A 12,810-nucleotide genomic window follows, 5' to 3' on the forward strand; every position below is an offset into this window, starting at 1 on the left:
TGTTGCTCTTGTTATCACATTTGTTCTTTCTCCTTGACCTCTAGACCTGCTCTAGGAGGCTTGCTCACTTCATCGTACAGACAGCATCAGGAGTCTCTGACTGCAGAGAGGGAGAGGAGACGCCTGGAAAGAGAAGAGCGTCTGCAGAGAATCGAAAGAGAAGAGAGGAACCGCTTCAAGTTAGTCGCCCCCAACGAATCGGACTAAATACTTGACTTCATGTCAGAGAGAATATATTATTTGTTTAATTTGTAGAAACTTTGACAGTCAATAAATAATAATAATAATAATAATAACGTTATTTATATAGCATCCGTAAAAACAAAGTTTACAAAGTGCTCTACAGAGAATCAAGGCAACACAAATAGAATGGTAAGACACAAATATAAAATAAAAAACAGACAAACTAAATTCGGGGAACCAAATAAATGCAAAAAAGGATGACATCACTTAAAAGCTGTTCTATAAAAATGGGTATTAAGAAGTGATTTAATCGAAGTTACTAATAAAGACATCCACATTCTTCTTTCTTTATGATGATTATGAGAAATACCGAATCATGGCAGGAAGAATCTGCAAAATGATGTTCTACTCTGATGTCTTGTTGTATTTTTTTATGATGCTCTGTTTGCGTTCTTTGCAGTCACCATATACATTTCTGTTTAGCAATTGAAATGTTACATTATACAGACTGTGAGTAAAGGCCCTAAATTCTGACTCTGTTTCTGTCTTTCTACCTCAGTCGAGATTATGTTGACAAGAGAGAAGAAGCCAGACAAGCCAGAGAGGAAAGGTGAGTTGACTTCAGTTCATGGGTTCACATGGATCAGTCAACAATGCTGCCAATAAGATAAATACCTCGGATCAAGACAAATATGGCATATGTGTTCACAGCTAAAATATTGATATTATGGCAATTATTCACTAAAACTTAAGACATTTTCATCAATGTTTGATGTAATATATTCAGGGGTTTTCAGAGGTTTGAATTCATATCTTTCTACACCCCTAAAGGAATGTATTCATGTTTCTATGTGATTAGATCACAACTGTTGTTTTAAAACAACTTTTACTACAGATCAGCATGCATCGAAACCCAAGTGTACAGACTTCTAAAAGAAACATTTCGTTATCAGGTACAAGGCTGTGGAGAGGCGAGCCGCAGAGGAGTTTGAGCGAGAGCGCCCCAGGGTTGCAACGAGAGGACGGACGGAGATCACGCTGTGTTTGAGTCCCAACCCTGCCGGCCGCTCTGCGTCCCGCTGTGTCACAACGTCATCCATCATCTCGCAGGAAGGCACAGTCGCCACTGTACACCAGACATCGGGTAACTGATATTTTCCAACCATCTATTCATCATCAGTACCCGCATGATATGAGCATTAATGGGATGTAATGTTGGCTTGTAGAGCTGCCAAAGACTATCCTGGTGCACCTGTCCCACGCACCGGGCTCGGCATTAACCATTAACAAGTGATTATCGCACAATAAATGAGATTCAGCTGCACTTCTGCTGAACGGGATTATTGAGAATAACTACTCGATGTATGTGTGTCTATCAAAATATATAAGAGGTACAGTAAGATTTTAGGAAAATAGATTTCTGTGTGTAGTGTCTAAATAAACTGATTAAGCAGCTTCAGTGATTTAAAGCTAGCTTGCAATCAAGAGAGCTGTTTCTCTCCATACTATTGGACAGAAAGTTATTTTTGTAAAACACACTTCTTTTGACTATTTTTTTCTTCTTAGAAATTGAAAAGTATTCCCTCTCAGCCACTCACATTGTGATTGTGCGTGTGTGTGTGTGTGTGTGTGTGTGTGTGTGTGTGTGTGTGTGTATGAGCATGAGCTATAGTAACAGAATTTGATGATTGCTTTGTGAATTATTTCTACAGTCTGGAAATATACAGTCTCTCAGTGCAATTAAGGACATGTCAGGAAGCAATTTAAAGCTGTTTTAATTATCAACAAAGAATGTTTCTGAAGACTATCAGATAATATAAACACACATAACTGCGGTACTTGAAGTAATAATTTAGCTCTGTTGTTTTTATGACTCTTCCAGGAACAGAACATAACCTTGACCCACAGACCAGAACCAAAAGTCCAGCGCCAGACTTAACAGAATCAGAACCATCCCCCACACCTCCCTCCGACCCTGACGCGCAGCCGACTGAGACAGAGGCGCCTGCAGAGACCGAGGATGTTGCAGAGACTCAGGACGACCGGGATGTCATGGCAGCGCCAGCATCAGAGGAACAGCCAGAGCAGGAGGAGCTGGAGGAACAGAAACAGGACACGGACAAGGTAGAAGTGGACGAGCCGGTCGAGGAAGCAGAGGTAGCAGACGTAGCAGAGGTGGGAGAGCCAGATGTGGAGGTGAATGTGGAGTTTGAGAAGGAGCAGCCGGAAAGGGATGTCGAAGACGCTGCGCTGCTGAGTGAGAAGGAGAAACAGAACGAGGAAGTGAATGAAAAGGACAACTGCTCTGCATCCAGCATCTCCTCCACAAGTAGCACTCTGGAGAGGGAGGAGCGGGAGGAGAAACTCACTAATGACATTGAAGCAGGTACGAGCGATGACCATTTTATTCACTGACTTTGATAATCAACTATGTATATTTTTGTCAATGTAAAAATTCTATCCGTATCAACAGGCCAATGGAAACATTGCATTAAAGACGCAGATGTGAACGACCAGTGCAACAAAATCCTCAACAGCAAGCGCTTCATGCTGGACATGCTCTATGCTCAGGCGCCTACCGGCAAGGATGAAGGGAACGTAGCAGAGACGGAGAAGGAAAACTGTAAATGTGAGAAGGATGCAGAGATTAATGACTCGTCTGTAGCAAGCTTGGCCAGCAGGATCTCCACATTGGAGGCTCACCGACAGGCCAGAGAAGAAAATGTGAAAAAAATGGAGGTGGGAGATCTAGACAACCAGGGCATTGTCCGAGCAGTGGCAGAGAAGTTTGGAGATTTGGTGAAAGGCCTAACGTCCCCTCCGGAGGTCGAGGCCTCGAAAGAGCAGCAGCAGCACACTGACAAATCATCAATCGCTGCCTCAACTTTACCCCCGAAGAAAGAGTCCGACTATATCTGGGATCAGCTGATGGCCAAACCTAGAGAGCTGAGGATCAAAGAAATGGACTTCACGGACCTGAGGGATGAGGATGACATGGACATTTTAGATATGGACAGTGTACTGGGGTCGGGTGACTTCATACCACCACCTCCACCTCTGCCATGTGATGCTGCACTGCCACCACCCCCGCCCCTGTTTGGGTGCCCTCCCCCGCCTCCTCCTCCCATCCTTGGCAAAATGATGCCCCCAGCCCCACCATTCATGGCCCCTATCCCTCCGCCCTCCCCTCAGCTGAGTCGAGGGGAGATGCCTCTCTTCCAAAAAAAAAAGAAGACCATCCGACTCTTCTGGAACGAAGTGCGTCCCACGGACTGGCGATGTAAGAGTCACAAATTCTGTAAGGAGTCGCTCTGGTCCAAACTGGAGCCGGTTAAACTGGACACATCCAAGCTAGAGCAGCTGTTTGAGTCCAAATCCAAGGAGCTGCCGGTCACGAAGGTAAGCTCGTGTTGTGCTGCTGTTACAGTCGAACTATTCAGTATTAGTGTACTTTTGGAGGTGAACTTTGCAGTCATAATTTTCCCAAAGAGGGCTAAGCAATCTGTGTGGACCTCGCCAAAACCAGTCAATAGCAACTCCAGAGTGGCGAATAGGCTGCAAGGTGCTCTCGTCATATCTTTTTTGGTTTTGTGATGAATGCTGATAGGTGATCTCACACGTATTTTGTGTTTTGAGATGTTTGTGGCTGCAGGAGTCAATACATTCAAAGCAGTTTTCAGAAATGTAATGTACAAATGTATCTGCCGGGTTAATGACTCCGAAAATGAGATCATCATGTTTTTATCAAATATAAAATTCAGCACTACACGCTACCAGTCCCAGCTTTGGAGACACTGGTAAATCTGTCTATTTATAAAGCATGTGCAGTTCTTTGTTTGTTTTTTACTTTTTGTATGTATTTTATTATATTTTAATGTTTTGTACTATCTGGACCTTGAGTCTGTAATAAAAGTTTGATTGATTGATTAATTAACCCATTAAGAGCTGCATCCAGTGCACACATAACATGATCTAATATAATGATGATTTGTATCTCTTATAGAAAGCAGTTGTTGATGGTAAACGACAAGAAATCATAGTCCTGGACTCAAAACGCAGCAACGCCATAAACATTGGCCTGACTGTGTTACCTCCTCCTCGCACCATTAAGACGGCTATTCTCAACTTTGATGAGTACGCACTGAACAAGGAAGGCATTGAGGTAAGCTTTTTCAAAGATACCTTCTGCATCTAAATTTGTACTGTATGTATAAATACTGCATATTCTATCAAATAAAGTATTTAAGCTCACTGGGTCAAAAATAAATTAATCATATCGACTCAGCAGCACAAGAAAATACACGTCCACTAACAAGAGAGTTGTAGATGGAACGACCCACAATGTTGACACTTCTTGTGATTTCCTGTCACTCAAGCTTTGTGAAAAATTAGCAACATCTTATCTTAACAGAGCGAGAAAAATCAGAATCAATTTGTTTCATGTCCCCGTCTTTGATTTACTCCCTGAAATACTTGACTTCAGTGTTAAAGCATGTTTGATAGGTTGACTTGATGAGTGATCCTGTATATAAGCCCTGATCCTTTCCCATCCCCTTCTTTGGTTTCTGCGTCACTCTTCTAGAAAATCTTGACAATGATCCCCACGGAAGAAGAGAAGCAGAGGATCCAGGAGGCTCAGCTGGTCAGCCCCGACATCCCCCTGGGCAGTGCGGAGCAGTTCCTTCTCACCCTCTCCTCCATCACAGAGCTGTCTGCTCGCCTGCAGCTGTGGGCATTCAAGATGGACTATGAGCTTATCGAGAAGGTCAGACACATCCCCGACTATTTCAACCTCAAGCACTCCTGTCCTGATGGAGTAACAGAAATAAAACATCATTTTTGTTTTATTAATTCTTGAATGTCTTGTTGTTGGGTTCTATTTTTCTTTTAAAGGTTTTAAAGTAACAGTTGTACACCGTCATCTCTCTACACTTGTTATGATGCGACAGCCAGCAGCTGCTTAGCTTAATTTGGCATCCAGACTGGTAACAGAGGGAATCAGACATATGCATACAGACAGTTTACTGTACATTGTTATCAGGGGGAAAGAAGAGCCGAGTCAATTGACAGAAACGTGAACAGGCAAAAGTAAATAACATCATTCTTAATGTTCATGCTCTTTTAGGAAGTGGCAGAGCCTCTGCAGGACCTCAAAGAAGGGATGGACCAGTTAGAGAAAAACAAGACACTCCGCTACATCTTGACCACATTGTTGGCCATTGGCAACTTCCTCAACGGCACCAATGTGAGTAACCCTCAACACATATATGGCTCAGAGGTTCCTGTTTCTTCACTTTCTCTCCCTCTGCCTTATACTCACTTCCTCCATTTCCTCCCACGCTCCCCCAACTCCCCCACACATATTTATTTGGAATGGATAACAGTCGTCTCTCTATGTGTAGAAGAATGTGCTGCCTGACTGTCTGCGCCAGACACTGTCCTTCTGCAGTAAAAACGCTCGTCAAGGCCTCTGCTGAGCCTGGCTCTGGGAGAAGAAATGTGTGTGTGTGTGTGGGGGGGGGGGGGGGGGTGGTTCTGACAGCATGTGTTTGGTTGCTTGTGTGTGAACTTGTATCTTGTGTCTTGCATTGTTTTTGTTCTACTTTGTGATGGAGGTTTTTTGTCTCGATGTCAATGGAATATGAGAGCCAACAATCCAACAGGGATAAGTCATCAATATCAAAACAAGAAGTTACCGTAAATAACGGCTGCATTTATATTTTGCAGCAAGCCATTTAAAACTGGCAGCAGAACAAGGGAGATCCTATTGGGATTACGTCTTTCATGATATGCCCGGGCTTCTTTTAGCTCCGCTGCAGAACAATCAGTCAGGTCTGAAATAGATTGTGGTTTTTGATAATCACCAGCCTAATGAATCTACACTTGGCACACGCCATCGAGACGTTTTTCTGACTGTGCCAAAAAGGAAATTCACTGCAATTTAGTCCTTGACTAGAGACTCTTGATTTTTAATTTCAGACAGTTGTTTCCGTCCCACGTTGTGACCGTGCTGCTGTGTATTCATGCATCTCTAGGCTAAAGGCTTTGAGCTCAATTACTTGGAGAAAGTCCCGGAGGTGAAGGACACAGTTCATAAGCAGTCCCTGCTGCACCACGCCTGCGCCATCGTGGTGGAGAAGTTTCCAGACAGCACTGATCTCTACTCTGAAATAGGAGCTATCACCCGATTGACCAAGGTTGTTTACTATTTAAGAACTCATTAAAAAAATTTGTTTAAAGTATCAGTTTGTTACGAGTAGCAGAAAGTGAAATGTCATATCCACTAAAGAGAGTCCTCAACAATTCTGTGATATTTTGTCAGGTGGACTTTGACCAGCTTCAAGACAATCTGGCCCAAATGGAGCGAAGGTGCAAAGCATCATGGGATCACCTCAAGGTCATTGCGAAGCACGAGATGAAACCACCGTTGAAACAAAAAATGTCAGACTTCCTCAAAGATTGTGCAGAGAGAATCATTATTCTGAAGATTGTACATCGAAGAATACTCAACAGGTATGCTCAGGTGTTGTACAATGCTGGATAAAGTATTTCTTAATTTTTTTCATAAAATAGATATATTTTATATGTGTATCTCTTTTTTTGTTGTTCATTCATGGTGACTTGTGTTACTTTGTGAAGCATGCTTAAACTAAGGATCCCAGGAGATTGATGTGATGTTTCTCTAAACATCTGCAGGTTTCATGCCTTTCTGCTGTTCCTCGGCCATCCGATATACGCGGTACGTGAGGTCAGCATTCATCGCTTTAGCAAGATCCTGAGTGAGTTTGCCCTGGAGTATCGCACAACAAGAGAGCGCGTGCTCCAACAGAAACAGAAGAGGGCCAACCACCGAGAGAGGAACAAGACCAGGGGGAAAATGATCACAGATGTAAGTGCTCTACACCACGAGCAAGGCTCGCACGTACACTTTCTCCATTTCCTGATTGTCTTTGTTTAGTTTGTACTTTCTCAATTCTATGAGACAATATGAGAAATCCCTCGGCACTAGTTATAACCTTAATGTGGTTAAAGAGCCAAACGTGGTATTTCGGAGGGACATGGCATACATTTACAATTGCGTCAGCGCAGGTCCTCAGTAATCACATGTATAGGTTACTGTAACAACAATCAGTGAGTTGTTTTTAGTGTTTCTCGTTCTGTCCAAGTCAGGCCAGAGCAAACACCTCCCTGCATGATTAAAACCCTTTAAACCCAGAGGAGTCTGCTACTCCACAGTGAGCATTGGCAGGGGCCCCTCGCTCTTCAAAAGGACCCTAATTCAATCACTGTGTGAAAAGTCAAACCTCTGGACGTCCCTGAAGGAGAAATAACAAGGCTAACGCCTTGAATGGCTAGTTTGGAGTGTTTGAAGTGGGTTGTATATGGTATTATCTACAGTCTGTGTATTACCTATACTACTGTAGATAGCTAGCGAAGATAAGTTTCACTTTCAGTTCTCAAAAAGTTGAACGTTTACGACCCAAATCAAGGATTACAGGTTTTTCTATCGGATGAAAAAATGCTACAACCGTTGTAACAACCAATTTAGACAAGTTAGTAGTGTGTTTATCAATCTGAAAACTCTAGAAATGTGTCATTTTGTATATGAAAGTTTTCACTTGACACCAGCACTGCATTGTATTTACAACACATCTTTTGGCATTTTTTTCTTCCATTTCCTTCATCTCTGTAGAGTGAGGATGACGATGATAGTGAGGTAGGGGGGTGAATTTGTGTGAGAACAAGTGCATGTGAACTTCCTGTTGTGACTAACATTGCACCAGACTGTGCTGTCATAACTTTACAATAATGGGAGATTTAACAATGGAGTCATCAGTAAGACTGACAGGCTCGATGTGGCGATGACCTTCCTTGAATGAGAACGCTTCACGGTTCTGACTCAGAGAGAAAAGGAGACGCTCGCATGCCGTCAGCTAGTGTGTTGAGAACATCTCACTGGACGAGTTGCCGCCGGTATAAATGAATGGACCTCCACAGGGAAGCTGTGCTCTGCAACCTGGCATGTCTGCATTGGTGCAAACATGTGTGTGTGTGTGTGTGTCACAGCGTAAACAGCACTTTTAATGTGTATGTGAAACACCTCCAAAACAATGTCATTGAGGCTGTGAAAAGCCTGTTCCCAAGTAGATATTAAACTGTATGCCGTTTCATATTAAAAGCTAGTTTCCCTAAATACTAAAGGTTCCAGAACAACAAGTTATGTTTCACTCTCTCCTATAAATATAACGCAATCCTTTGTCCTTCCCATCCAGAGTGGTAAATTCGGCGGTGCCCCATCAGACTCACAGGAGGTTCAGGCTCAGGGTATCCAGTATGCTGAGGATGCAGCTGAACATGAGAGCATGAAGGCCATACTAAAGAGCAGCTTGCAGGGCGGAGAGAGTGCGGCGTCCACGGTGCCAGGCCTCCGCACACGCACCAGAGCGAGCAGCACCAGAGGTCAGTCTCATAAACATGGTGAAACCCCGACATAGCTTTTTATTATTATATCATCACCATGCATCCAGTATACTGCAATGTTACATTGTTGTGTGGTTATAGTTGTTCCAGGAGCACAGCACCAGTATTTCAGTTGCGTACTGAAGTAATCCGTCCTGAAACCTTTCAGTTTATTCAGTGGGACTGGTATTTTTGGCTGCCGAAGACTTTGGGCCAGTCAGAAATATCCCAACAAGTACAGGATGAGTTGCTGGGAAATTGTGTACAGACCAGAATATATGCAGGAATCGTGATTGTAAAACACTAGAAAGCCACTATAAGCTCTCACCGGTTACATCAGCAAAATACTTATATTGATTATTAGATAACACATTTGAACTGTCTTAGTTTGTGGTAACTCCTCCACTGCATGAATCCAATTCAGATAGACAAGGTGGGAACAAAGCACAAGAGAAGAGAACTATCATTAAAGGAGCAGATATTTAGAGGAATTAATTGGCAGAAATGAAATATAAGATTAATGGTTATAATATTAATAACTAATGTTTTCCTTAGTGTATAATCCCCTGAAACTAAGAATTGTCATTTTTTTGTAAGCCTAACAAAATCTATTTATGTCTACAAACGGAGGGGTTTCTCCTCCAGGGAGTCTGGCCATGTAGCACCGCCATGAAACGGACTCACTGAAACTGTCTTGTTTTTATATTATCTAAAGTTAGGGATGTGTGCAAAAACAGGTATTAATATGGCCCTGGTGCGAAGTTAGGAAGCAACAAAGACGTGATAAGCCCAGACGCTACTGGTGTTTTTTATTAGTACATAAAATGTTTTGGTATAATTTGTTACATCAGCATCTCCTCTTCTCTCGGGTTCCAGAGAGAGATAAACAAACACACACACACACACACACACACACACGGACGAAGTCGGCTACAGAGCAACTAGGCTGCGGTGGACCAGGGGAAGTAATGTTACTCGAGTTGACGACGACTACGCTCATTACTGCATTAAAACATTTGCGAGTAAGAGGCAGATATTGTATCAATACATCTGTTCAACATGTAACCGCTACAATTGTTATAACATTAGAGCGTATACATATTAGCATCTGAGCGTTATTAAGATAATGAGTTAACACCACAGAACCCCTTACCCCGTCTTGTTTTCTTAAACCCTGTTATGCTGAGTCTGTTGTTTTCTGATTCATTCTGACCTCATTGTTGTAGGGCGCGTGGCCCCATGGTGCTCTGCCAGTGACGACCCAGTAAACTGCACAGATGACACAGCTGATGAGATTATGGAGAGGATTGTAAGGTCAGCCACTCAGGGGCCCAGCCAGCGGACACAACCTCGGGAGAGGAGGCGGTCCCGAGCCAACCGAAAATCACGTGAGTCACGTCAACCACCGGCCAAGAGTCAAGACAATAATTAATTATCACGCAGATACATTTAATCTCCTGCCTGTGCAAACACTGTAATAACACACTTTGTTCCCTGGCTGCACAGTGAGGAGGACGCTGAAGAGCGGTTTGACAACAGAGGAGGCAAACGCGCTCGGCTTGTCCAGTGGTTCAGAGATGCAGGTGTGAGCTGGACACGCCGTCAGGACGTCCCGAAGACCTTTCCCTGCCCCTCCAACGCCGGCACCCAAACTGGCTACTCACTCTGGCTCGGCGCTCAAATTCCCTCGCAGCTTCGATGAGTTTGACCTCATCTTCATGCATTTGGTTCACATCGGCTTGACACTTCCGGAAGAGAGTGGACACAACGGTTTTTATTCCTGAACTGTTGGTCAGAGAGAGCAGAACCACTAAATGTTGCTGTTGCTGGATAATCACCGATGACGCTCCCTCGCAAGACTAAATCGCATTCATCCTTCCAACGTGACATTGCACCCAAACACCTGTGCAACAGCGTCTCGCAGAAGGTGCATCCAAACAGCTGGCCCAGACACTCCACTCCCTGCTGCTTCGTGTGAGTCCCAGCCTGCAGCTCCAGAGACAAATAGAAAGAGAGGTTGCCTGTTGAATGGATGGCTTTGTGCAGAGGCGTGTTCTGTTGTATACTACTGTGGTAGTTTCATGTTTCTTTTCATTTTGCTCAAGAAGGTGTTCAAATAAGGAACAATTGCACTGGATGTAAAAGTATGGTGTCAAAGGAATTTGAAAATCCTTGACACTGATGAACCACTGACATCTGAAAATAGACTCAACAGTTTAACCTGCAAATCAATAGTTGCACAGTTTGTAATTTCTAATCCAAGTGGACACATTCAAGCTTCATGAACATCGAAGGCTTTGTTGGTCTGTTAGTTGACTGGACAAGAAATTTAGCAGAGACATATTTTAAAGATCGCAGTGCCCAGTCCAGTTGTTCTCCGTGAGACTGGCGAGACCACTCGTTTCATCGACATTTTTAGCTTCAACAAATGTGGACGAGTGGCGTAATGCAACCTCTCGTCACTGCTTGAGTGAACAGCCGGAGGCGGTTTGAGGAAGGAAGGCACCGCGTCGCAAGTGAGCAATCTTCAGAGAAACTATGAGCTGCACATCTCAGAGTGCCTTTCAGAGACATTTATTTATTAAGATGTTTTCAGGGACATATTATCAAGAAAATGTTGCTTCAGATGTGCAGTCTGAGTGGCGAGAGGATAATACTGCAGTGTACATCATTCAAGAGCTGTGATTTATTTTAAACCAGTGTTTTTAGACTTGTCCTGGCAAAGAAATGTTTTTTTCCATGTTATGTTTTGGATCAAATAGTATGTTATGAAGATAGCTTTAAAAATATTTATGACAATTTAGGATTGGTCATGCACATAAGCTGTATCGTGTTGCCTTACTGTAGAATATAGAGATGCATTGTTCCACTCTAGTCGAGATCTACGTCAAATGTAGGAGTTGAAAATAGACCAGGCCAAATAAACATGGAGCTCAACTGGCATCACTGGAGATCTTAGTTTGTTATTCACAGGACGTGGCGCTTCATTCCATAACTATGAAGAAGAACATCGGGGGGGGGGGGTTACATGACAATAAATAATATGGACAAATATAAAATCACTTATGTTTTAAAACATGTACATCTGTATGTATTGTAGTGAAGAAGACAGAGCCCACAGTTTAACATGTTGATTGTTTTTGGACTGTTGATTGACTCATTGTGCTACTAATTAGGAATGGCCGTGGCTATGTTTATCATCATATTTCAGTTTATATAGATACATTTATTCACTTGCAAATTCACACTGTGATGGAAAGATGGCCATTAAGAGAAACAAGAATGTAGCGCAACATTACGGTAAAGCGACATAAAACCACACCAGCAGTATGTTTTTTTGTTTTAAGAATTAAGTGAAAACGATTCAGCACCTTAGACTTTGTGTAGCATGCAACTCTAAGAACTGAAGTTACGGAGGACGAGCTCATTGTGTTTCCCAGATTGTACTGATTTATGTCAGACAGAATAGATGTGTAAAATAATATAGGGGGAACGCTGCAAAATGATGTACATGTGATGACAATGTCTTTGTTTCTGTTGTTTTTGCTCCATGTGTAGAATAGTTTCAGACTAAAAGCAGTATTATTCGAAATATAATTTAAGCAAACTAAGCCATGACTGGTTTAACGACGCGTCTCCTGCTTGATACAAAAGGAGGTTCACTGCTGTAGAGTTGGTGGTATTGAACCGTTTTACTTCAGACTGTAACAAACATGGTGAAACATATTCATGAAATTCACCTTTTAGTCCCGTGGCAACCCTTTGATTTCATTGCACTCAGCATTTTATTCTTCTAATTTAACATGAGCCCACGAGCTGCCTGTGTCATGACGTCACTGTGGAACTTGACACAAGTGCATTTCAACCGAGGCTTCTATCGTGTCTATGCCCACAGCAAAAAGAAAAACATGTAACAAAAACAATAAAGTCTCATTAAATCCATTGACATTTTTGAAGTATCTAGTATGGTATGTTGAATGCTTCCATAAAAGGTCACAAAGTCATATCCTAGTATGTCCATCCTAGTTTAGTACGTCATAACAAGTCTTTGCATCGTGTGAACTGGCCATGAGCTGCACCCTGTTCACTTTAATTAAAATTAAAGATCTCGTGTTTGTCACTGTTTTCCCAGTTTACTTTTTGAACTACTGATGTGCTTTCAATTTG

The 12,810-nt window shown here is 42.7% G+C and overlaps 1 protein-coding gene across 3 annotated transcripts in view; it reads left to right on the top strand.

Moving 5' to 3' along the window:
* LOC130212548 (FH1/FH2 domain-containing protein 3-like) overlaps positions 1 to 12,768 on the top strand; it is an 84,833-nt gene extending 72,065 nt beyond the window's left edge. For all 3 annotated transcript variants that reach the window (XM_056443529.1, XM_056443531.1, XM_056443530.1), the window contains 14 exons: positions 45 to 179; positions 743 to 793; positions 1,137 to 1,327; positions 2,066 to 2,569; positions 2,657 to 3,582; positions 4,187 to 4,345; positions 4,766 to 4,948; positions 5,309 to 5,428; positions 6,219 to 6,380; positions 6,506 to 6,696; positions 6,880 to 7,072; positions 8,457 to 8,643; positions 9,870 to 10,031; positions 10,150 to 12,768. In XM_056443529.1, coding sequence (XP_056299504.1) covers positions 45 to 179; positions 743 to 793; positions 1,137 to 1,327; positions 2,066 to 2,569; positions 2,657 to 3,582; positions 4,187 to 4,345; positions 4,766 to 4,948; positions 5,309 to 5,428; positions 6,219 to 6,380; positions 6,506 to 6,696; positions 6,880 to 7,072; positions 8,457 to 8,643; positions 9,870 to 10,031; positions 10,150 to 10,232 — 3,247 coding nt within the window. In that variant the 3' untranslated portion in view covers positions 10,233 to 12,768. The remainder of the gene's footprint in view (positions 1 to 44; positions 180 to 742; positions 794 to 1,136; positions 1,328 to 2,065; positions 2,570 to 2,656; positions 3,583 to 4,186; positions 4,346 to 4,765; positions 4,949 to 5,308; positions 5,429 to 6,218; positions 6,381 to 6,505; positions 6,697 to 6,879; positions 7,073 to 8,456; positions 8,644 to 9,869; positions 10,032 to 10,149) is intronic.
* Positions 12,769 to 12,810: the final 42 nt, after the last annotated feature.

Source organism: Pseudoliparis swirei, chromosome 22 (genome assembly GCF_029220125.1).
Source record: "Pseudoliparis swirei isolate HS2019 ecotype Mariana Trench chromosome 22, NWPU_hadal_v1, whole genome shotgun sequence".
Taxonomy (NCBI): Eukaryota; Metazoa; Chordata; class Actinopteri; order Perciformes; family Liparidae; genus Pseudoliparis; species Pseudoliparis swirei.